At 42.8% G+C, this 25277-nt stretch overlaps 1 protein-coding gene across 2 annotated transcripts in view; it reads left to right on the top strand.

Moving 5' to 3' along the window:
* Positions 1 to 25277, top strand: part of CLNK (cytokine dependent hematopoietic cell linker) — a 244203-nt gene that overhangs the window by 113163 nt on the left and 105763 nt on the right. For both annotated transcript variants that reach the window (XM_005554485.5, XM_005554486.5), the window contains exon 3: positions 23444 to 23515. In XM_005554485.5, the coding sequence (XP_005554542.3) occupies positions 23444 to 23515 (72 nt within the window). The remainder of the gene's footprint in view (positions 1 to 23443; positions 23516 to 25277) is intronic.

Genomic DNA, 25277 nt, shown 5'->3' with positions numbered 1-25277 from the left:
AGCTGGAAAATTTTTCACAGCACACAAAGAAAGTTCACAGAGAAGCCACAGGCCCCAGACCCCATCTGGAAAGTGAATTGTCCTGCATTTTACAGCACATGCATCATCCCTTTCTTCACAGTGTGTTCCTAATGTCCTCCTGGAGGGACAGAATAATAAATAATAACGATAAATCTGACATTGGCTTAGCAAATCTAAGGACAGAATTAATTCAAGGGCTACAGATTCCAGTGACTAGCATTTGTGGATCTTAACTGGATCTGAATGGATTCAGACATATGTCACATTTCTGGCCCCAAGTCTACTGAAGATTCTGCTCTTGACTCAAAGGACACTCACTGGACCCCAAAATGGAAAGGCCTCCAATGACACTTAGTTTTCTTAGATTGAATGATAGACTTCTTCATTTATTCCTTATTCCACAAACAGTTAGTACTTGTCAACTATCTTCCAGCGACTCTGCTTGGGGCTGCAATTAGAAAACAGATAAAATACAATCCCGGCCCTCAAGAATCCCCCTGTCCGAGGTGTCCTGTCACCGTTCTGCCCTCTCCAGGAAGACGCTTGTATCGCGTTTCAAGGACATACTGTGGGAAACGGCCTGGGCTTAGAGCCAAACGGAAGAGTCTGGCCTGCAGCAGCCACTTACCCCTTGCTGACTGAGGTACTGAGGTAGGGTTTTTTGGTTTTTTGTTGTTTTGTTTTTGAGTTGGAGTCTCGCTCTGCCGCCCAGGCTGGAGTGCAGTGGTGCAATCTCGGCTCACTGCAAGCTCCGCCTCTCGGGTTCCCGCCATTCTCCTGCCTCAGCCTCCCGAGCAGCTGGGACTACAGGTGCCCCATACCACGCCCGGCTTTTTTTTTTTTTTTTTTTTTTTTTTTTTTTTTTTTTTTTTTTTGTATTTTTAGTAGAGACGGGGTTTCACCGTGTTAGCCAGGATGGTCTCGATCTCCTGACCTCGTGATCCGCCCGCCTCAGCCTCCCAAAGTGCTGGGATTACAGGCATGAGCCACCGTGCCCGGCCTCAGGTAGGGTTTTTACCCTCCTTAGCCTCAGGTTCTTCAACTGTAAAATGGCAGGAAAGCAAGCCAGCAGTTACAGCACTGTACTGTCAATATTATAAGAGAAATAAGCACAGAGCACCAGGAGAATTAGGAGCCATGGAACAGGTGCAGGCAGGCACCACACACTAAAGAAGGCAGAACTGGGTGTCAGTTTTGAGAGCAGAGTAAGAGCAAACTGACTCTAGAAGTGTGGGGGAGCCCTGCAGCCTAGGCATGAGAAACCTTCTGGATATGAGATGCTGCGTGCTCTGGGAGGAATTAATGGCACCTTTAGAGAAAAATGCAAGGGGATGGGAAAGCTTGGTTAGAGGGAGCCCTAACAAACTGAGTGGCTCAGATAAAATCGGTGACAATTGTTTGACAGTTAAGTCAGTGCCTGAGTGAGGTGACTTTAGGATAAGTGGGTTTCTGGCATTGATGTTGACATGGATACTCTAGGTGACAAAACCTCGCTGAAAAGGACAAAGCAATGGGTTCCAAATGAAGCAACAGTCTCCTAGTAAAATAGCGCATCTCAGGAACGAAGTTAGTTACGGCTACTACAGATCGTGTGACTGGAGTGTACAGCTTCCCGTTTCCAGATTCAAATCCTTCATTTTCACAATGACGAGTTGTGAGTGCTTAGGCTCTGAGGAAAGGGAGGAGGATGTGTCTAAGAGGAGACCATGCTCGGTTCTCTCCCTTTTTCTTAATGCACAGAATTTCTCACTTGGCCGTGAAGAGCAGAGAAAGGAAGGGACTGTCCAGGCTACAGATTTCTCACATTCTTGTGTGAAAAGAAAACAGGGGCTGGTGAATGAGGCTCCCTCTTTCTGTACCATTGAAACCCACTAGTGAATATTAAGGTAGAGTATTGTGGGAAAACGCCCTGGGCTTTGAGTCAGGCAGAAGAGTCTGGCCGGCAGCAGCCACTTACCTCTTGGTGACTGGGGTAGGGTTTTTACCCTCCTTAGCCTCAGTTTCTCCATCTGTAAAATAGAAATAGGAATGCCAGCTCCACATGATGCTGAAAAGACTACTTGAGAGTCTGTGTGGATCACACAGCACATCATGCGGACCGCCTTTCTATTTGTTGCTGTTTGTTTAATTCCGTATTTTGTAGATCAGAGAGATCTATTCCAACCCATTCATTTGCTAAATGTCCCTTTTCCTTTCCCTTTTATTTATTTTCCTTTTTTTTTTCTTTTTCCACCCCAACCCCTCCTGCACACACAAACACACCTATGTTTCCTGCAGAAATGAAGCTAATTCCAACACTCAATTAGTGAAGTCATTGCCACAGAGAGTAGCCAAGGTGCTTTGAGAGGGATGGTAACTCATAACATTTCATTTTATTTCGAACAGGGTTAACCACATCATTATTACCAAAACACAGTCCCAAAGGCTCCATCTGTCTCCCATTGATGTCTATTCATGGTTTGCTGGCAGCAGTTCAAGGAGTCTGACCGGTTTAAAAACACAAAGCTCCTGAAACCAGAGCGAGTTTATTTTCCTAGCAGGTGATTACAATGCTTAGCTCTAATTTAGTGTGAAAGGGCTCCAGTGATTGCCTCTGGAGATAGCTAGGCACTGTTAGCTTGAATTACAGCACTTGGTCCATGACTGTTCACCTACTGCAGGTATAGCTCCAGAAGGACTAATGTGTTACCGAGTTTTGGCGGAGCTGAGCAACTGGAAGTGTAGAACACAGAGCTATTCACAGATTTTCTGTGGTCAAAGACAGAGCCTGAGATACTCATTGATGACTGATCAAGGCTAAAAGAATGCTGACAACATGTACTTTTCTCCTGAACCTTCTTTTAGATATAAATTTACTTAGGTATACAATATGGTTTGGATCTGTGTCTTCACCCAAATCTCAGGTCCAATTGTAATGCCCAGTGTTGGAAGTGGAGCCTGGTGGGAGGTGATCGGATCCAGGGGCCAGAGTCCTCATGAATGAGTTAGCACCATCCCCTTGGTGCTGTTCTCATAATAGGGAGTGAGTGAGTTACTGTGAGATATGGTTGTTTGAAAGCATACAGTACCTTCCCCCTTTCTTTCCTGCTCCTGCTTCTGCCATGTAAGATGTGCCTGCTTCTGCTTCACTTTCTGCCATGATTGTAAGTCTCCCGAGGCCTCCCCAGAAGCAGAAGCAGCTGTGCTTCCTGTACAGCCTGCAGAACTGTGAGCCAATTAAACCTCTTTTCTTTATAAATTACCCAGTCTCAGGTGTTTCTTTATAGTAGTGCAAGAATAAACTAAAATGGCATATTTTACATGTCATATAATTCACCCATTTTAAAGTATACTATTCAACGATTTTTTAGTAAATTCACCAACTTGTGTAACTATCACTGTAAATCAGTTCTGGAAGATTTCCATCAACCTTATAAGATTTCTTATGCCTGTTTAGTGTTGATCCCAGTCCCCCACCCCCACTCACTTCCCCAGGCAATTACTAATCTACTTTTTTCTCTTCAGATTTGCCTTTTCTGGATTATTTCACACAAATGGAATTATTCAATAGGTGGTGTCTTGTGTCTGGCTTCTTTCACTTATAATATTTTTGAGGTTAGTTGATGTAGCGTGTATAACAGTTTATCCATTTTTATTGCTAAATAATATTCCATTGCATGATTATACATTTTGTCTATCTAACTCACCAATTTATGGGCATTTGGATTGTTTTCCATCTGGGGCTCTTATGGATAATACTACTAAGAAGGTTCGTGTATAAGTCTTTGTGTGAACATACATTTTTATTTCTCTTGGGTAGATACCTAAGAGAAGTATTACTGGGTCATATGGTATAGCTATGTTCAACTTTTTAAGAAACCATCTCCAGAATCTTGATTCTCTTATAGAAGCTCATTTCCTCTTTGCTCCCCAACTAAAACACTAGTGATTCAGATGTAAGGAACACACCTCCACAGCTCTCCCTATGGCCCAGGATGAAAATCAAAAACAGAAGCAAACAAAGCTGTTTTTTCTCTCCTGATTACACTCATAGCAGAAAAGCACAGAGTTGAAACCACAAAATGAGCCCGCCAAAGAAGTAACAAACTCTTTGTTCCCTCTTTTTCAGTCCTTTCTGGCTATACAGTACAAGTAAAACAAAATAACAGTAGAGATACTGAAAATCAAACCATAAGCTTCAAAAGTCTGTCTTGGCTCATGGATCACTTGCTAAAGCCTTTATTTTTAATGTTCTGAGCAAAGATTAACTATTATTTCATTGCAATTTAATTTACCAGAGAGTTTTACAAACCTACCGAGTGCCTAGTACAGAAAATGATGGAAGTAGAAGTTTCCAATGAGCAGCTTCTAGTCCCACTGGTGAGAAATCCATACCTTACGATCACATATCACATGGTAGTTTGTAAGGGGATTTTGGATTTTTTCTCCCCTTTTGCACACATCAATCCTGTTAACAAAGATTCTTTTAGGGGGAGAAGAGAAAAGGAAGATTGAACTTGGATCGTCTCCAGTTTTATATCTCCAGCTATGAACAATAGATGATGGGGAGTTGAACTTGGAGAACAGCTAAACAAATACTGAAAGTATTAGCATATTAGGCAAGGGATAAGGAGGTTCCTTAATTTATATATGTATGCATTGGGATGGGGAGGGGAGGAAAGAGAGGGAGGGGAGAAGTTCTATGGGATTTTTGTTTCTTTTGTGTTGCTGTTCTTGAAAGGATAGTAGCATTAACTTATATTGTGCACTCACTCTCACACCTAAGACACTATTACTGTTCCCACTTTAAAGATAAGAAGCATGTGGATCAGAGCAGTAAAATCACTGTTAGGCCAGAAGCCCAAGGTTTCATCCTAGGAGTGCCATGTGCTATTTCTGACCCCCAACCTGAGTTTGTTCTACCACAGGACATGACAAATGGCAATGCTTTAAGGTGGGTTAGCCAGTGGTGTTCTGGTAAATTTTAATAAATGTTGAACAACTCTCTAGAAAAAAAGTATATATACACACATATATATATATACACAACTTTGTTATAAGTGTTACCAGTATAAAAGTTATATAGTACATAATTTATAAATAATAATGAAATATACAGTATTCTTCATTATAAATTCCATATAGTCAGTTGCTTCTCATAGAATTATTTCATCGATTTTTACTGAACTCTCATATCTTTAGCAAATCCATGGTTGTAATTGACAAATGAGTATAGTTCTGACATCAATATTGGTTGCTATTTTCCTTTGTATTAATGAGTTAAATAAAAGTGGAACAACAAAGAAATAGGAGAACTTTACTTGCTCTTCAGAGATGTGGGCAACTTTGTTGAATCAGATAATATTGGAAGAATATATCCTCTTTGTGCTATTCACAATGTTGTAGATATTGACACAGCACACTTTTAAGTTAAATCTGCTTTATTAATGTTTCCTCCATTATCTTCTTAAGTCTAATGTGTCAACAAAGCAATAAACTAAACCCTGATTTGTAGCATGTGCCAATTTCTGTAGTGTAATTACTCCCACAGTGGCCAATGTCCAGCTGCAAATATGACTTCACTAAATTGAGAGTGGTGAAGAGATAAACAGTAGCATATTTTCACCATTCAGATAAAATAGATGTACATAATATCAAGACTATAGGTAAGAGCGAAATGTAATAAAGTAATTAGAAAGTGATGCATTTTGTATATTCATTGTATTTGCTTTTAGTCTAATTTTGTCAGTTATAATTTTATATAATTTAATTTTTAATAATGACTGTTTAACAACTGGTGTGCAAAATTCCTGAAACTTTAATGCAGAAATCAGCTCTGCTGGGCCAGCTTCAGCACACCACTGATAACTCAATATTCTGTCTGCTCTTCTTCTTCCTCTCCATGCAGGTCTGACATTGAATGCCTCCTTTATTACTGATTTTCTATGAAAATGTTTCAGGCTTTATCAGAACACTACCATTGACTAGTTGACCTTGGAAAAATATTTGACCTTAGAGAGTCATTTCATTATTTGCACATCAAGGTTATTGTACCTTCATCATAGCATCACTGTAAAGATGGGTAAAGTAACCGAGACTGTGACAAGACAGCACACCTGCTCAGAAACTATGAGCTCGCACCCTCGTCTGCCCCTCAAAATTCCTGGGGTTTATACCTGGAGCAGGTGCATGGAGAACTCTACTGGTCCTTCTTTGCTCTTCTTTTTCATTTTTTTCTTTCTCATTGTTTGGTTTTGTTTTGTTTTGTTTCATTTTGCTTTTTGAGACAGAGTCTCACTCCGTTGCCCAGGCTCGAGTGCAGTGGCACAACCTCTGCTCCCTGCAACCTCCACCTCCCAGGTTCAAGCGATTCTCCTTCCTCCTTCTTCCTTCCTCCCTCCCTCAAGCGATTCTCCTTCCTCCTTCCTCCCTCCTTCAAGTGATTCTCCTTCATCCTTCCAATCCCAAGGAGCTGGGATTACAGGCACATGACACCATGCAGTTAGCCTGGCTAATTTTTGTATTTTTTAGTAGAGAGGTTTTGCCATGTTGGCCCGGCTTGTTTTGAACTCCTGGCCTCAGGTGATCTGCCTGTCTTGGCCTCCCAAAGTGTTGGAATTATAGGCAGGAGCCACCGCACCCAGCCTCTTTCTTGTTTCTTAAAGCATCTCACTCTGTTGCCCAGGCTGGAGTAAAGTGACACAAACTTGGGTCACTGCCGACCTCCACCTTCTAGGTTCAAGCAATTCTCCAGCCTCAGTCACCTGAGTAGCTGGGATTACAAGTATGCACCACCATGTGTGACTAATTTTTGTGTTTTTAGTAGAGATGGGGTTTCACCATATTGACCAGGCTGGTCTCAAACACCTGGCCTCAAGTGATCTTCCGTCCTCAGACTTCCCAAAGTGCTGGGATTCCAGGTGTGAGCCACCACACCCAGCCCCTTCTTTGCTCTTCTAATCTCTGTTATTAGCTCACCCAGAACTGATAGCGACCAGATGACCTCTGTGACTAGGAGAGTGGGTACCCATAGGAAACAATCACAACAAGGCTCTATATGTATTGATTTTTTGATCCTAACAACAATTCTGTGACGTGTTCTCATCAACTGTATTGCAGATAAGAGAAATAAATCCCAGAGGGATCACATCAACTTTCTCTAACTTGAATGTGCACACAGATCCCGTGGCCTCTTATTACAATGCAGATTACAGTTCAGTGGTCTGGGATGGTGCCTGGGATTCTGCCTGCCTAACCAGCCTTTGGGAGATGCTGCTGGTCTGGGGACCACACTTTGACTAGCAAGAAATGGGAATTCCCAGGCTAATAAACAGATACGGCCAGTTAGCCAATTCCAAATCCCACACTCTTAATGTCCATGATATTTAACCTTCTGGAAAAGCCTAAGTCTACAAGGAGAATTCCTGGAGAAACAAGGGCATCATAGATATCTATAGAACCAAAGAAGAAAATTCAGCTCTTCCTTAAGGGAACCAGAGCTCTATGTGGATAAATCTACCATATCCAGGTCACCTGGCATCTCTGTAATGACAGTGTTTACCATTATTTGAGCCACTCATCAACGTGCTAGTTACCATACACACAAGATGTCTAACATCCCACAGAAATTTCCTACCAGCAGGCTCCATGCAGACATCTCACCCAGACATCTGCCAGGGGAGGAGAATTTAATCACTACATTTATTGGAGTTTGAGCCAGAAGACTCTCAGAGCCCAAATAATCTAAATTCCTATATTACAGCTGGAGAAATTTCAGCCTGGAGAGGGCAGGCACACTATGAGTCCGAGGTTGCTCTCTCAATCTCCAGTTGGTATGGTGGTTGCCACTGAGGGCGGCCTGGGCATTCAGGGTCCTTGGTCAGCACCTGGCTCCCTGCTTTCTCTGGAATCCTAAGCACATGCTCCAGGTGAGACAGAACCTGTCCTGCAGGTTGTCAAAGACAAAGCCGCAGAGTCAGATGAACTATGCAGGATGGAACAAGGGAAAACATGCAAAGTTGGAAGACTTGCTTTTTTAATGGTTTCCAAGGGAGCAGACATTCTGGAGAGATTAATTCTGTGTGTGAAGTCTCAGCTATTACAAAGAGGGTAACACCTCCCCTGCTCCCATCCTGTTCCATCTCCTGCTGGGGTTGTGGCAGTAGCTTCCCAAAGGGTCTCTCTGCTTCCACTTTATCCCTCAATGACATACCTATTCTCCAGCCAGAAGACAGAGAGATCCTATTGAGTCATAATTGTTATCTTTGTGTTCCTGTCCGAGACCCTGATGTGGCTTCATAGCCATGGCCTAAGTCTACTGCCTCTCAGTGACTACAGAGAGGGTCTTGCCACATCTGCCCTGATTCTCCCAAAAGGTTCTTGGACCATCTTCCCCATTCATCCCAGTAGGCATTCCAGTTCAGCCACGTGGACCTCATTACCTTGATTCAACTACTTAGCCACACTCCTGCCTTTGAACTTTTCATGCAGATACCCCACAGCTGATGTGCCCAGTGCCTTTTCCCTGTTCTCATCTTTCCAGCAAGGCTCACCTTGACCACCCCAAGGAGTATTCATACCCACCTGCCCACCCCTCCCAGCATTCTGATTTTCCCACCTGCTCTACGGTCCTTCCAGAGCACCTTATCACCTGCTAACATGCTATACCCATTCTTGATTCATTCTGTTTACTGTTATTGTTGTCCTTCTCTGTTCCATGGACAGAGATCCTTTTCTGCTTTGTTCCAGAGGAGTTAGGCATCTTCTTTATTTTGTTCACTGATATATCTCGAGCAGTGAGAGTAATTCTGGGCCCACACTGAACACTAAGAAAAAAATAAATGTGTTGTTGAATTCATTTTAGTAAAAATTTCTAGCCTAAATACTTATTGAGGACTTGTTCTATTCCAAGTATAGTTGTAAGCATTTTGCATACGTTATCTCATTTAATTCTTACAATATTCTCAACATATAGCAAAACCTAAACACCCTCGGTGCCAAATGCTGCTATTAAACAGTCCCTGGGGAACACAGATGAGCTGTATTGTGATGATTGACTCCCACCCTGGCTTCCTGGGTTTAACTATCTTTTGATAAGTGCTTTGAAAACCCATGTTTCCAGATAGCATGATAAGATAGATCTGCCACACCCCAGAGCTCATCAGCGTGGGAAAGCAACTGTGTACCAAGGGCAGTAGATAAGCCCTGGGGTAAATCTAGGATTCCAACCACTCTCCATTTCCATGAAACCCAGCATGACGCAATAGAGAGTAACAGTCTTTGGGTCAGACGGGCCTGATACTGAATGCCATTCAGGAGTTTACTGCTGTGCAGCTGCAGACAATATACTTGGCCTCCCTGGGCTTTTCCTCCCCATCTATAAAGTAGAAATATGGTTTAACCTGAAATGTCAACAGGAATAATTGAGAAAAGTGGCTGACACACTCTCAGCAAGACACTGTGGACATAGGATCTTTCACAGGCCAATGTGTCCATTGCCTTTTGGGGAATGATTTCAAACTCAAGTTTGGATGGACCATGATGTTGGGCAGACCTTGTACTAAAGCTCAGTTCTGTCACTTCACACCAATCTGTATTGAACTCTTCCTGTGGGCAGGGCCCCAACCTAAGAGCTGGGAATATGGATATAAAATAAATGTCATTTTTTTTTTTCACTGAGAGATGTAAGTAGGTTTCTTCAGCTCTCTAGCCGCTCGGTTACTGAGAGGATCAAATGAGATGGGTCTGGAACAAGAAAGCTTGCATCCAATGTTCACCTATGCACCTTTTCATTGTAGACATTGTGGGAATAGTGGCTGTGACATGCAGCGTTTACTGTTTACAGAGAGAGATTTGGCCAATTGTTCATGATGGCTGCTCTTTGGGGCAGAATGCGGGCTGTAGGGAGAGAGTGGAGGGGCAGGGACCAGACCATGGAGGGCCAGTGAGCCATGTTCCAAAGATGGACTGTGACTACAGGCAGTAGCAATGCCAGATTTTAGAATGAGGATCCTGGCCACAACACAGTGAATGGATTGGAGGAAGTGAGAAGTGGAGGGAAGGAAGGGGAGAGAGTGCTGGCGATTCTCAGATGACAGAAGGCAGGAGCCACCCCTTCTTTTTTTTTTTTTTTTTTTTTTTTTTTTTTGGACCTGCTGCAATCATAAAGTGTGGCACAAGGAGATAGAGGAAAGGCTATTTTCCTAGGGGGCTCCTTCTCTGGAAGCCCCTCTGGCACTCATGGGAGGCCCCTCCCAGCTTTCCTGCAGACTGCAGAAGAAGGTCCGTTACTTTTTTTTTTTTTTTTTTTTTTGAGACTTATTCTCCCTCTGTTGCCCAGCCTGGAGTGCAGTGGCACGATTTCAGCCCACTGCAACCTCCACCTCCCAGGTTCAGGTGATTATCATGCCTCAGCCTCCTGAATTGCTGGGATTACAGGCACCCGACATGATGCCCAGCTAATTTTTGTGTTTGTTTGTTTGTTTGTTTTTGAGATGGACCCTTGCTCTGTCACCAGGCTGGAGTGCTGCAGTGCAGTCTTGGCTCACTGCAACCTCCGCCTCCTGAGTTCAAGAAATTCTCATGCCTCAGCTTCCCTAGTAGCTGGGATTACAGGCACGTGCCACCACACCCAGCTAATTTTTTTTATTTTTAGTAGAGATGGGGTTTCACCATGTTGGCCAGGATGGTCTCAATCTCCTGACCTTGTGATCTGCCCGCCTCGGCCTCCCAAAGTGCGGGGATTACAGGTGTGAGCCACTGCACCCAGCCTAATTTCTGTATTTTTAGTAGAGATGGAGTTTCACCATGTTGCCCAGGCTGGTCTCGAACTCCTGGCCTCAAGTGATCCATCTGCCTCGGCCTCCCAAAGTGCTGGGATTACAGACGTGAGCCATACCATGGCCAGCCCATTATGTCTTTTTTACTTAGGCTATTTATGGGGTGTCTACTTACCGGGTACAGATCAAGTTTTTATTTTGAGGATTCATATGTGTGTGTGTGTGTGTATGCGTGTGTGTGTGCACGCACGTGCATGTGTGTGTGTTGCTTTTTTATGTTGTTTTCTATCACGCATCCAGAATCTTTCAGGCATGACCATCTATAAATTAAATTCCACCAGGAACACATCTATGGACCTATAAAAAGGGTAATTCACTGTTGTTACTGTATTTGCTCATTACATACATTGATGGTCTATTAAAAGTTACATCTCTTGACAGAAAGAGACAGAGAAAAAAAGGAGAAAGCATTTGAAAAGATGAGATGTAAGGCCCCTCTTTGTCTAGCTTCATGTATTTCCTCTTGCTGAATCAAAATTTAAACAAAAAAGAAGAGGGGGGAAAAAGCTTTTATGGTTTTTCTGGAAACCTGGGCATCAAGGATTCAGGATTATTTTCTTGTTTTCTAAATTAGATCAGCTTTTTTTGTCGTTCTCTTTTTCTCTCCCCAAGAAAATTAAAAAGATTTTTAAAAACGAGCATTCATTTAAAAGGCACATAATGAGGCTTAATTAGAAAACGAGTACTAGGGAAGTCAAGGCCAAGCAAAAGGGACCCGGATCACCTCACATGGAGCCAGAAGCTGCAGTGGAACCTTCTCTCTCTCCACATCTGGTTAGCTTGGACAGATGATTTCACTTCACAGGGTCTCATTTTCCTCATTTGTGAAATTAGCAGGTTCAAGCAGATGATATGTATTTTTCCACCCAGCTTCATGCTTTGAGATTCTTTGAGACTACAACTCTGGAAAAGGAGCTAAAATCAAATGCCACCCTCCACTTTGCACCTGCAACCCATAGGCAGTGCTGGTCTATTCTAGAATACTCTGAAACCCTTTTCTGCCTCAATAAACAAGAATTAGTTATTCCCTTGAGGCATTCCTGCCTCCAGGAGTCTTGAATCTTCTCAGGCACAAATATTTCCTCTGCTGCTCTTCTGTGTGAGGGTCTTGACAGGTGGTCCCTAATGTCAGGAAATTCAGAATTTTGGTAGAAGATGTGCATGCAAATGATGACTGTGCAGGTGGCAGTCCCTGAAGACCAAAGTCTGATCCATTTCAATGGAGAACCCAGGGCCTTACTGTGAGTCAGAAGAAGCTAGAAGACAGGAATGCAGCCCAGGTAGACTCCAGGGACTGGAAGGAGATCGGAGAATGGGCTACCTCCTGACCAATAAGGACTTCTGACTAAGTATGAATCCAACAGGCAGCAGTTAGAACTGAGTGCCAAGGGAAAGCAGGGCCAGAGCCAGGTAGACTGTCCTGAAACCAGGTAGCCATTCAAATGGTACAAAGGTAGGAGTGTGGGGAAAAGAGAGGCAGAGGGGATGACAGTCCCTTGCTCACTGGCTTGGTTCCCACTCGGCTGTCAGCTTTATGAGGGCAGCACCTAATCTGTCTTGTTTAACGTGACCCAGGCCTGTGATGAACTGAATATTTGTGTCCTTTAAGTTCCTATGTCAAAATCCCAACCACCAATGATGGTATTGTGCGGTGGGGCCTTTGAGGCCCTCATGAATGAGGCACTAATGCCCTTCTAAGAAGAAATATGAGAGAGATGATTTTTTTTGGCCACATGAGGATACCACAGGGAAACAGCTCTCTGCAAATCAGGAAACAGGCTCTCACCAGACACCAATTCTAAGGGTAGCTTGATCTTGGACTTCTCAGCCTGCAGAGCTATGAGGGATAAATATTTGTTATTTGAGCCCCCCAGCCTATGATAATTTGTTATAGCAGCCCAAACTGACTCAGACAAGGCCTAATACAATCCCCAGCCCACAGAGGCTACTTAATGCATAGTTGACTTGAGGATAACGTGAGGGTTTTCTTCCCGATTTCAACACAGTTCAGTAAAGAATTTTCGTCATTGTTAAGGAGTTGGTTCCCATGACCCAGACACAGAGCCTTTTAGGAATAGTCAACAAGGATGCAAAACGAGAGGCATGGGGTTCAGGTTGAAGCTGGGGAAACACAGCTGTTATTCACTAAGGAGAGAGCAAGCATCATTCTAGTTCACAGAGGAAACGTGTTACATCCGCGTAGAAGCATTTGGGCAAGATTATTGGAAAGGATGGCATCTGCACTGGTACCTGAAGACCAAGGAGAGTTGGAAGATATAGAGATGGGAGAAGAGGAGGAGAAGAGAGGGAATGGGCCTAGCAGGCCGAGGAGACTACATGAGCAAATTGCATCTCAACTTGCTATATTTCAGCTGAGCAGGAAGTTCAGTTTGCATGGATTGTAGGTTGAAAAACAAAATTGAAGAGTTGAAATGATAACTAAGATAAAATTGTAAAAGATCTTTGAGTGGAAAGTGATTAGCGTCAAGGAGATCAATGAAGGAATTCTTGCAGGGGTCCGGGAGAAAGATCAAGAGGCTTTGGTAAGCACAGGACACTCCAAGTTCTCATGTCCTGTTACATATGCACATCTCTCCGAGTATATGGATTTTTTGAGACTCTTCTACTGGACTTTCAACTGCTAATGATTCAGCACTTTTATTCCTCTCTGTTTAACACAGGGACAGAAAAGTGCTCAGGATATTTTTGATGATTATCCACCATGGACAACATCAAACAGCCTTACCCTCTGATTTTACAGACGCAATAACCAGGGCTTATAGTTATGAATGGTTAAGTAATTTAGTTGAGTGACACAATAGTTGATAAAATAGTTAGGGCTCAAACCTGAATCACACAGCCAAGCTCTCAGTCCCATTCAGCTGACTGTCCCTCGACTCATTGTCCAGGATTGTGGCTGAAAACACCATAAATGGGAGGCACTGACAAGATGTATAGGACCCTCTGAGCAAGGTCCCTAACGCTGCAGCTGCTTCAGAATAGAAGCTTGTCTTACATTTGAGGCATTTTCCTAACTTTGTGCTACAGACATATTGCTAGGCAGGACAAAAACAGCCTCCAAATTCGGTGGGTTGTGTTTCCTGGCGTGCAGTGGCACAAGGAGATACAGTACTTTATAGGATTCCAGTCTCTGAGCAGGGTTCGCAATCATGCCTTATCATCAGTGTCTGCTTCCCAGCAAATGAAGCTTCCTGCAAGATAGCGAGGCATGGGTTCATTGCAACTACCCAGATCAGGAGAGAGATTGTACTGTGGCCAAATGATAGATAACAAGACCCACTGTGTCTTCATTGGCAGCTCAAACTCCAGTATGACTCAGATAGGGGAAAAGAGAGCATGCCACGGTGGGGCAACGGCAACCTATTAGGACCTTCCCACCTGTCCTTGTTCTTACCAGAAACCAGCTGAAAGCCTTGCTCAACTCCTGTGAGATCCATCAGCAAAGAAACTCTTATGGGTGCACCTTTTCCCCCATTCCTCAGACACCCAGTGTGGCCTAGAATGGACTACCAGTCATCAACAGAATCTGTTCATTGAAGTGACAGGTTTTAAACCAAGATATGTCCAACTATAGGACCCAAATGGCTAGAGCCCTGAGCCATGGTTTTCTCATCTGTTAACATGAGGACAACATATGTATCTAATTTAAGAGATTGTGATGATTAAATCAACTCACCCAGGGCAGTACCTGCAACAACCTAGATGCTTACTACCTGTTAAAAACATTTTTTTTCTGCTGTATCTGTCAAGAGGCTATTCCCAATGACTACATCTTTATGATGTGTATTAGTCAGAGCTCTATAGAAAAGCAGAATCAACTCTGTGTGTGTGTGTGTGTGTGTGTGTGTGTGTGTGTGTGTGTGTGTGTGTGTATAGTCATGCACCATATAACATTTAGGTAACTGAAGGGCCTCCTATATGATAGTGACCCCATAAGATGATAATGGAGCTGCAAACTTCCTATCACCTAGTAATGCTGCAGCTGCTGTAACATTGTAATGCCACACATTACTCACGTGTTTGTGATGATGCTGGTGTAAACAAAACTGTGCTGCCAGCATATAAAAGCATAGCACATACAATTACGTAAGGTACACAATACTTAGTAATCATAAATGGCTACGTTACCGGTTTATGTATTTACTAGACTATACTTGTTATTGTTATTTTAGAGTGTGCTCCTTTTATTTATTTTTTTTAATTAACTGCAAAACAGCCTCTGGCAGGTTCTTGAGGAGGGATTCCAGAAGAAGGCATTGTTATCACAGGAGATGACAGTTCCATACATGTCATTACCCCTGAAGACCTTCCAGTGGGACAAGGTGTTGGGGTGGCAGGCAGTGATCCCGTTGACCCTGACCCTATGCAGGCCTAGGCTAATGTGTGTGTTTCTGTCTTAATTTTTTAACAAAAATGTTTAAAAAGTAATACAAATTTTGAAAGTTTAAAATTAAATGTTTACAGAATAAGTATATAACAAGTATCTTCGTACAGCTATACCATGTGTTTTTGTTTTAAGTGTTATTTCAAGAGTCAACATTTTTTAAATTGAAACATTAATCAAGTAAAACAGTTACAGTAAGCTAAGTTTAAAGAAAAAAAATTTCTAAAATAAACATACAGAGTCTCCAAACATACAGTAGTGTACAGTCATGTCCTAGGCCTTCACATTCACCCACCACTCACTCACTGACTCACTCAGAGCAAATTCCAGTCCTGCAAGCTTCATTCATCCAAGGTAAGTGCCTTATACAGGTATGCCATTTTCTTTTCTTTTCTTTTCTTTTTTTTTTTTGAGACGGAGTCTTGCTGTGTCCCCAGGCTAGAGTGCAGTGGCACGATCTCAGCTCACCGCAACCTCCACCTCCGGGGTTCAAGCAATTCTCCTGCCTCAGCCTCCCGAGTAGCTGGGACTACAGGTGTGCACCACCACACTCAGCTAATTTTTGTATTTTTAGTAGAGACCGAGTTTTACCATGTTGGGCAGGATGGTCTCGATCTCCTGACTTTATGATCTACCTACATTGGCCTCCCAAAGTGCTGGGATTACAGGTGTGAGCCACTGTGCCCCACCCAGGTGTGCCAGTTTTTAATCTTTTTTAACTTATTTTTACTGTACCTGTCTATTTTTAGATATCTTTGTACTTGTAACACATGTACCATTGTGTTATAATTGTTTACAGTATTCATTACAGTAACATGCTCTTTAGGTTTGTAGCCTAGCAGCAATAGGCTATACCATATCACCCAGCTGTGCAGTAGTTCCACCATCTCGGTTTATGTAAGTACACTCTATGATGTTCACCCAAGGACATGCTTCCCAGAACACATTCCCATCATTAAGAGATGTGTCACTGTATATACATATGTATCCAGAGAGAGAGAGAGAGAGAAAGCAAGGGAGGTTTATTTTAAGGGATTGTCTCACAAGATTTTGGGAGAATTCTGTAGGTCAGGCTGGCAGGTGGGAGATTCAGGTAAGAGTTGATGTTGTAGTCTTAAAACTAAATTCCACAGGGCAATAGGCTGGAAACTCAGGCAGGCTTTGTATGGTACAGTCTCGAGGCATAATTTCTTCTTGTTCAGGAAACCCTAGTCTTCGCTATTAAGGCCTTCAGCTGATTGGAGGAGGCCCACCCACATTATGAAGCATCATCTGCTTTAGTCAGAATCTACTGATTTAAATGTTAATCATATCTAAGAAATAGCTTCACAGCAACGTCTACACTGGTGTTTGAACAAACAACTGGGCTCCATAGCCTAGCCAAGTTGACTCACAAAATTAACCATCACACCATGAAACTGCAAAGGCAGTGAATAGGTGGGGAGTAGTGATTAAAACATCTCGTTGCCAGAAATTCATTATTGGACTTCCCTCTCAAGTTTCTATGTGAAGTGTTACAAGCTCAAATTTTCAGGGGGCAGTCTCCTAATATAAAAATGTGAGATAATAGGGAATGAATGGTGGGGCTTCATGAACTTGAAATAATAGACCCCATACACATATATTTAAACTTAAAAAAAAGCTGTAAACTTGTTACAGCTTAACCAGAAGGCTTTTTGTGCTCTTTGGTTTTTCAAGGATGGGCAGATCAAGCATATGGATGTTGACTGGCATGTAGGCCGTGGTGCATCACAACCCCAGAACCTTCACTTAGTTGCTCAAGGAGAGTGCTAAAAATCTCCTCGGCTTAGAAGCAGCATGTGCAGGAACATGCAACTTGAAGGAGGTTTACACCTAGCACCCTTACAGCTTAGGGACCAAATGGAATGAACAAAATGGACATCGATCACTTGGCTACAGTTCTAGAACTGCAGCTTTGCCTCTCTGTAATCGAGTAAGCCACATTTCTGACCTGGCTGAAATATTTCAATTACCAACCGCCCTTCTTGATGCTACTGGTTGTTCAACTACGATATCCTTTAGTCATTTGGGGTAAGAATTGGGCCCTAGAGAATAAATATAATCATGAACATGCAATCAACATATAAGGAAGGTGCTACACCCCTGCTCTTCCCCATGTGTAAAATGGGAATCAGACTCACTGAATAGCTTGTTCAGTTGGCAAAGCTGCATTCATATCCAATCTACTCGCTCCCAGAGGACACTTGCCCTCAGGATAACTCCTGCCTTCAGCTCATCCGTTCTCCTTCTTTCTGCTCCTTCTCATTCTCTTCTACTGAAAAATATAACCAAAGCCCATCTTGGCTTCTTTGGGTCCTCAAACTCACTAAATAAAAGAGTCAGAATCCAAGATGATCTTGTACTACACTCTGTCAGTCTCCATCCAGGTCTCCCTCTCAACCTTTTTTGGGAATTGCCTTGGCTGAGCAGGGTTGCCTCACCTGGAGCAGCCCACACCCACTGACTGGGCCACCCAGGGGTGCATAGACCTGGCCTTCCCACCCCAATGTGGGATGCTCAGAAGAGTCCTCATTCCCCATGGGGGCCGCTGAGGCCTCTGTTGCAACTGCATCACAGCCCACTTTTCCCTCTGCCCAGTCCTGCCTCTTTCTCTTCCCACCACAGGGGTTGGTCCCAGGAGCATGCCCTAAAACACTTTCTGCATGGTCACCTCTGTCTCAGAGTCTGCTTCCTCAGGAGCCCAACCTGTGGCAGTTCCTGAGGAGATGGAACATGTGCTGAACATGAGGCAAAAAAAATTCAGCAGGATGGTGATAGAATAGGACTGGACTCATAGGATTGTTAGGAGGATTAAATGGATTAATATCTTGTGAAAAGCAAACAATGACCAGTTAGGTGAAAATCTTATATATAAATTTCTTGCAGTTCTGATTTTCATTATAACGATAGTGTTGTACCTTATTACTATTATTCATGATGTTTGTGCCAAAAATCAAACTGTATAAAACCTTGAAAGAGAATTGTGACTTAAGAGCAATTTTAGTGATTTCTCAGCAGCCTGCAAGCTCACTCTGAGTGTCTAGAATGAGAAGCTTCTGGAAAAATCAGAACTGAAGTTAAAAGTCCATTGAGAGAAGTGTAGTTTTACAACAGAAGAATGGCAGTACTTTCTGTGCTGGTCAGACTGCACCTGCCATATTGGGTGTAGCTGGGAGTATCTCACTGTAAAGGTGAGAAATTAGAGGGGAATGACCAAGATGGGATGGAGAAGATGTCTTTAACTCTTGGAGTAGCCTTCCTGTACTTACTCTCCACCGTCAACTCGCCGTGTCATCCATCTGGCAATTCAACCCCTCACTGGTTGTCACCACCTAGTGAAAGCCTTCCTTGACTATACCATCACTTAAGTATTTGACCAGCTTCTCCCTCCTTTTTCTTCTAGACCATAGGTACATTTTTTATCATTGTGCCTATAGCATTGCTCGTGTTTGCATGTGAGTCTGATTCATTTCTTCGTCTCTTGGGACAGATGAGATGTTCAGTGCATGTCTTTTCCTGCGGCTGCCATAACAAATTGCCACAAACGTACGTACTGACTGAATACAACGGAGATTTACTCTCACCGTTCTGGAGCCCGGAAGTCTGAAATCAACGTTTAGCTAGGGCCGTGCTCCCTCCCATGCTTCTAGGGGAGAGTTCTTTCCTGCCTCTTCCAGCTTTTAGTGGCTCCAGGTGTTCCTTGATTTGTAGCAGCATCACTCCAATCTCCGCCATCTTCACATGGGTCTTTTCCGCAGCCTCCTCATAGAAGAACACCTTGCATTGTATTTAGAGCCCACTTTAACCCAAGATCATCTGATCTCAATATCCTTAGCTTAGTTACATTGTTAAAGACGTTTTTTCCAAATAAGGTCACATGTACAGTTTCTGGGTAGACATACACCTTGGTACACATTGTTAAACCCACATATCAATTCCACTACACTGAATTGGCTTCTATTAGGTCTACATGAAAAGTAATGAGGGTCTGCAAAGGGCAGTTTCAGAGGGGAAATAAGATAGGGAAAACGCAAGGAAAATGCGAAGGAGGACTAGATGGGTGTCATTGACTGGTCATGCAGGAGGGAGATGCAGAAAGGGAAAAGGAAATCAAAGATCACTGCCAAGTATTGGACTGAAGGTGCTGGAAGGGGGCTCAAGCAGAGAGACTGGAGTGCGTAGGGTGATGTGCTCTGTTTCGGCAGAAGATGAAGTGATTGCAAGAACAATTATTTGGTTGGCCCACTGATGTTCCGTGCCTCAGTTTCCCCACAAGCCTATGGCACTTCCGGCTTTTCCAGGATGTGCTGAGCTCCTGGTGCAATCAATTAGCCTGTGTTGTTTCCCCAGAGGACGCTTGACCAGAGTCCGTGACAAGCAAATCGAGCAGCAGTTTAAAAAGCTTTATGTGATTCATTTCACTAGGTGGGTGGGATGGGCTGAGTGGACCGGAAAGGCAGCTGGCCCCAAATGTTTGAGGCCTTGTAAAATGATGTGCATCTACTTAGGAGACTAGTAAATGGTACTGTCCTCCCCAGGTGCGATAGCCAACTTGGGAACCTTGAGCATCTCCTTTCAAGGTCCGATCTCAATTCAATGCAAAACAAACAATTTTGCCCTATTATGCGTAACATTCTTTAATAACATTTTCTGTTATTAAATTCTGATATGTTGAGAGTTTATAAATCTTTCACCATTCTATATTTTTTAAAAGTATATCTAAAATCTCAACACTTAGGATTCAGATTTAGGGCAGGGAGACCTGGTAATGCTTGTTGCTCTTTGTAAGCAGTTTACAAACAGGCTTTAACCACTTACTGTCTAGGTAGATGGCTCTTTATTTTCCAGCCTTGTTAATATTTTCCTTCAATAATCCACTGTAGGAAGAACAGCTCCTGCTCCCCATTCCCCATTCTCCCCACCTTCTTTCCTTCTCTCTCGTGTGTCCCTTAGTTGCTTCCAGCTGGGCCTGCTCTGACTTCCTTTGCAACATAGCTGACACACACTCTCCAGGAGACGGGCGAACTGATGCATAGCCCTGGTTCTACTCCCAACTAGCCTGGCCACCTGGAACTAAATCCCCTCCACTCTAGGGCCCCGTTTCCTCATCTGTAGCATGGAGCTGAGAAGAATGCCTGCCTATTTGCTACTCAGGCTTGATGCAAACATGAAATAAAAAGAGAGTTTGAGTTCAGCTCTCTTCTTAAAGTTAAAAAGGCCAAAGCTGATTATCTAGAAAGGTCAGAGGTAGTTCCCAGTCTTTTGGGTTCTTGAGGCACCTGGGAAGAAGTTGAGAAATTCTCAGACTCTATCCCATACTCCTAAAATTGGCCTGGTTAAAGCCATTTAGGCAACTGTTATATGGGCTGTCAGAGCACAGAAATGGTGCCCATAACCTAGAGACACGATGAAACTGAGGGCTCCTTCTCAGTGCAGGGATAGGTCAGAATTCCTCTGGTATCAGAGAGAGTCAAAGGACTCTATCCAATTAACGACATGGCTTGCTATTGTGTATAAGCCCAGACTCACAGGCCATTTATGTATTTGTATCTAGGTATCTATTCATTATCTTACAAACATTCCTGCAAGCATGCAGGGTCAGTTATCCAGTGTTCTAGGAGAGAAAAAGATGCCCAGGCTACAACCTACCCTTGCAAGGCTCCAATGCAAGGGGACACGGACAGGTACATGTATAATGAATGCATGTACAGGGCATTTAACAATATTTGATTGTTTACTTGCTTATGGCTTGGCTCCCTAAATACACTAAAAGCTCCAGGAAGCAGTCTTCATCTATTCTTTAATTACTATACCCTATTGCCTAGTGCATTGCCTGATAAGGAATAAACCCAATAACTATTTGTTGAGTAAATGAATGATTCGACTCATGAACAAACGAAATGAATGGCAATAGAGAGGTATGCAAATGTACCAGAGGGACTCAAAGCGGAAGCAGCAGGGAAGAATTCATAGGGAAGTAATATTTGAACTTGACCTTGAAGAATGAAAAGCATTTTGCCAGGCCCAGAGGAGGCAAAAAGAATAATTAGATCAATGATATGGGAGCATTAAGGAAAAAAAAGGTCTGGCCCAGAGGCCACAGTGTGGGATGACCTGGCAGAGAGAGACGGTAGCGGGAAATAAAGAAGCAACAGAAATGGGATTCCAGGCCACTGGGGCAGGAAACTTAGCTACCGTGGTTAAGAGTTTGGGTTTTCTCTTTCAGGAATAGAGGACTGATGAGGATTCTCAAGGAGGTGACTTGATAATATTCTGCTATTAATAATTACAAAGGTTGTTCTTGCTGCAGTTTGGTGTATGGATTGGAACCCCGGAGGCCAGGAAAGAAGTTGGGGTAGATGCTGGAAGTCAGCCTAGAGATACTGAAGGCAGAAGTAAGGCTGAATATATTAAATAGCTCAAGAAAGTGACAAAGAAGAGAGAGAGTCAGGAGGCATTTGGGGACTCTGACTGTTAGGATCTGGTGACAGATTAGGATGATAGCAATGATAGAGGGGGAGGGGTGGGAAGACTCAAGGTTAGCACCCAGGCTACTGGTTTGGAAACCGTGTGAGCAATGGATTCTCTCACTAGGAAAAAGTCCTGTGCCTGCTGGAGAATAACCAATTAGAAAGATCCAGAAAATAATTCAGTGTTCATGCCTGGAACTTAGTAGAGAAGTCAGAGTGCAGATGGAAATTTGCGAATTCAGCTGTATTTAGATAGAAAAAAATGAATAATGAAATATGTGAAATAGTATAATAATGAAATTTTTAAATAAAAAATGGAAAAATGAAATTAATGATAATGAAATAAGCCATCATCTTTCTAGATGGTCAATATACACAGTAACAAAATATACCCAAACAACTCACAGATTTTTAAATGTATTACGTTCTATTCTATGGGCTACAGGCCAAGTCCAAGATGAAGAGAGAGCCTGAAGTCATCCTGAAGTATTTCCTGGACTTCTTTAGCTTTGTGTGTCCCTGTATGAGTGTCCACTCAGCTGCTCGGTGGACCAGGCACTGACCCAGGCCCTGGGGACGCTAAGTCCTGCAAATCTCTGCTTTAGTGGAGATGGAAGTTGAACAGTCAGATATGAACACACGTTACCTGTTAAAACAGAAGTAAAATTAAAACTCAGGCAAATGCTGTGAAGGAGCGAATCTGAGAGGTCAAAGAGGATTCTCTGAGGAGGCAGCACTTGAGCTGAGTTCGGAAGTAAGAGTTGCCATTAATAAGAAGGAAGACAAGGGCATCTGAGAAAGGGGGAACGGTACCTGAAAGGGCCCCGTGGGAGGGAGCAGAGAAAGTCCAAGGATCAGGAAGAGGCAAATTTGCTCCAAGTGGAACTGGGAGGACAAACAGGGTAGCTGAGCTAAGGAGGCCATTGTCAGGAGCATTTGTGGAGGAAAAAAATCACCAGTTAGTGTTTGATAGAGCTCACGAAATGCCTGCAAAAGAAGGGAAAGTGTAGGAAACTTGGCTGATTAAATGAACTAGGAATGTATAACAATGATGCTTTATGACACTGAATGTATTTAATGAATGTTAGCAAATTAACTCAATGAAAAATAAGTTAATCTCTTCACAGAAAATGCCTTAGCAAACTGCCTAAATGATAGGGGAGCTCAATAAATATTACTTGAATCAGAGTTGCTATTGCTAAATAGTCTGTCTTCCCACGTTGGATAATGTTTACTAGATTTTTATGAAATTCAACAAACATAGGAAAGCATCTGAGACATTGCCTGGTTTATGGTTGCTGTCCCTCAAATTTCTTAACAGCCTCTCATCAACCATGTGGCAAAAGTACGATATTCTTCATTTTACAGAGGAGACAGATACTGGCAGAGCTTGAGGACGGTACCAAGGTCACCCTGCTGATAAGGGAGAGGCAGCCCACATGCTTGTCTTGACTGGGCACTTCTTCTGCCCCACACTACTGTTTCCTGTAAAATAAAGCTCTTACATTTAAAAATTAAGTAATTGGATTACTTTAAACACAGATTTTCTTTAACCCTAGCGGTAATGCAAAGAGAGATTCAGAATTATGTGTGAGACATAATTACTTAAATCTGACTGGGTGGTTGTTTCTATGAATGAATGCACTTAATTAATTTTTCCCCTAGCTTCTTGCTATTTCCCAACTATAATTTATTTTCTTTCGTCCCAGGGGCAATAGAAGGACAACTAAAGAAGGAACCAACGATTTGAAATTCCAGAACTTCAGTCTGCCAAAAAACAGGTCAGAATATTTCCTTGTTTATTAACAGAGGAGTGAAAATGTTAATTCTGTAACAAATAAGCTGACCATCACACACACGGAAATTGTCAATGTGATGGAATGACCTGTAGTGACTTAGAGGTCAGACAGAGACCAAGGTACAGGAGGAGGGGCTTGGCTGGGGTTGAGCAGCCAGAAGGTGTGTGATACACAGCGAGGCTGAGAAGCCCTCACCTCCGCAGCTCTGTAGGCCAGGCCTCCTTCCACCCACCCCTCCCAGGTCTCCAAACAAGTCCAGAGAGAGCCAGTGATGGGGAGGCTTCTCTTCCTCTGCCAGTGAATGATTTGAATGATGGATCATGGATCCGGCCACAAGTTTACCTTGGAGTCTCACAGCAAGCAGACAAGAGACAGCCAAGTGCTTACATTGCTATTTCCTTTGTCTTTCGATTGAGAATAACGTTTGCTGAGCAGTGATGGCATCAAAACTTGCACAGGCTACTGAAAATGCAGAGACCAAAGACAAAGTGTCTCCCTCAAGGAGCTCACAGACTAGTCAAAAATCTCAGAATGGAGTGCTAACTTGATTGAATGACTGACAAGAGACAAGACCTAAAGTCAAATCCAGCTGTGCACCGCCCAGCCCTGCCCAGCAGACCAAACCTGGGCCACATCCTCATGTGCAGAACTGTCTCTCTGATGCTCAGGTGGGACTCCCTGGCCAAGCATTCCTGTGGGTGGCTTCTGTTCCTAGAGGTACCCAAGGGTCCTTACAAGTTATATCAATCCTCATATCCCAATTCAAGTCCATCCAACAAACATCCTTCATTCCCTACTATGTGCCAGACACTATAAGCAGTCTTGAAATTCTAAAACGTTCTGGAATAAATAGTTCTCCTAAGCAGAGTAAATGAATGCTGGTAAGATGATAGAATACTTGAGGTGTTTTGCAAAACCACTTTGAGTAGAGGGAAATTTGTGCCTGTTCTCAGACTTCTTCAATGTTTACATTAAATACATTTGAATAATGCATTTTAAGTCCGTTTTCCTTATTTCTTGACAATAGCAAGAGATGGGAGATGGAAGGTTTAGAAGCCCTCCTTCAAATGGAGAGGGATGAAGCAATTACATACATCAAAGTAATATTTACAGTTACATTTGGAGGAAAAAAGACAGAGAAGAGCAGTGCTTTTTTCTGAAGCAAATTATTTCAAAATGTGTCATAGCATGCTCAAGATATATTAAAAAGAGCAACAGATGATGTTTTTGCAACCTGTTCTAAACTATTTATAAACCTAAATTAAAAAAATCTATAGACATACAAATCTCTATACCACTGCATATTTTATAATGAATGCATTATATGAATATAAACTACTATTTGAGATATATAAATCAACTAAAAATGTCTGAAAACTACAAATTTGTATCTACCATCTTCCTTGGTAAAAATTATAATTATCAATATTTAATGAGAAGGTAAGGAAGAAGCTACTTATGGGCAGCATTGCAGTGTAGAATGAGTCCATTGGATAGGGATTTCAATCTCAGCTGACCTACTTATTAGCTGTGTGGCCTCAGACAAGCCTCTTTTTCCATTCCGACACATCCTGTGTTTTAGAAGTGATATCTGAAGCCGAGCGTGGTGGCTCATGCCTGTAATCCCAGCACTCTGGGAGGCCAAGGCAGGCGGATCATCTGAGGTTGGGAGTTCGAGACCACTGACCAACATGAAGAAACCCCATCTCTACTAAAAATACAAAATTAGCCGGGCGTGGTAGTG

The sequence above is a fragment of the Macaca fascicularis genome, chromosome 5 (assembly GCF_037993035.2).
Source record: "Macaca fascicularis isolate 582-1 chromosome 5, T2T-MFA8v1.1".
Classification (NCBI taxonomy): domain Eukaryota; kingdom Metazoa; phylum Chordata; class Mammalia; order Primates; family Cercopithecidae; genus Macaca; species Macaca fascicularis.
This window is presented reverse-complemented; position numbering and strand designations above follow the sequence as displayed.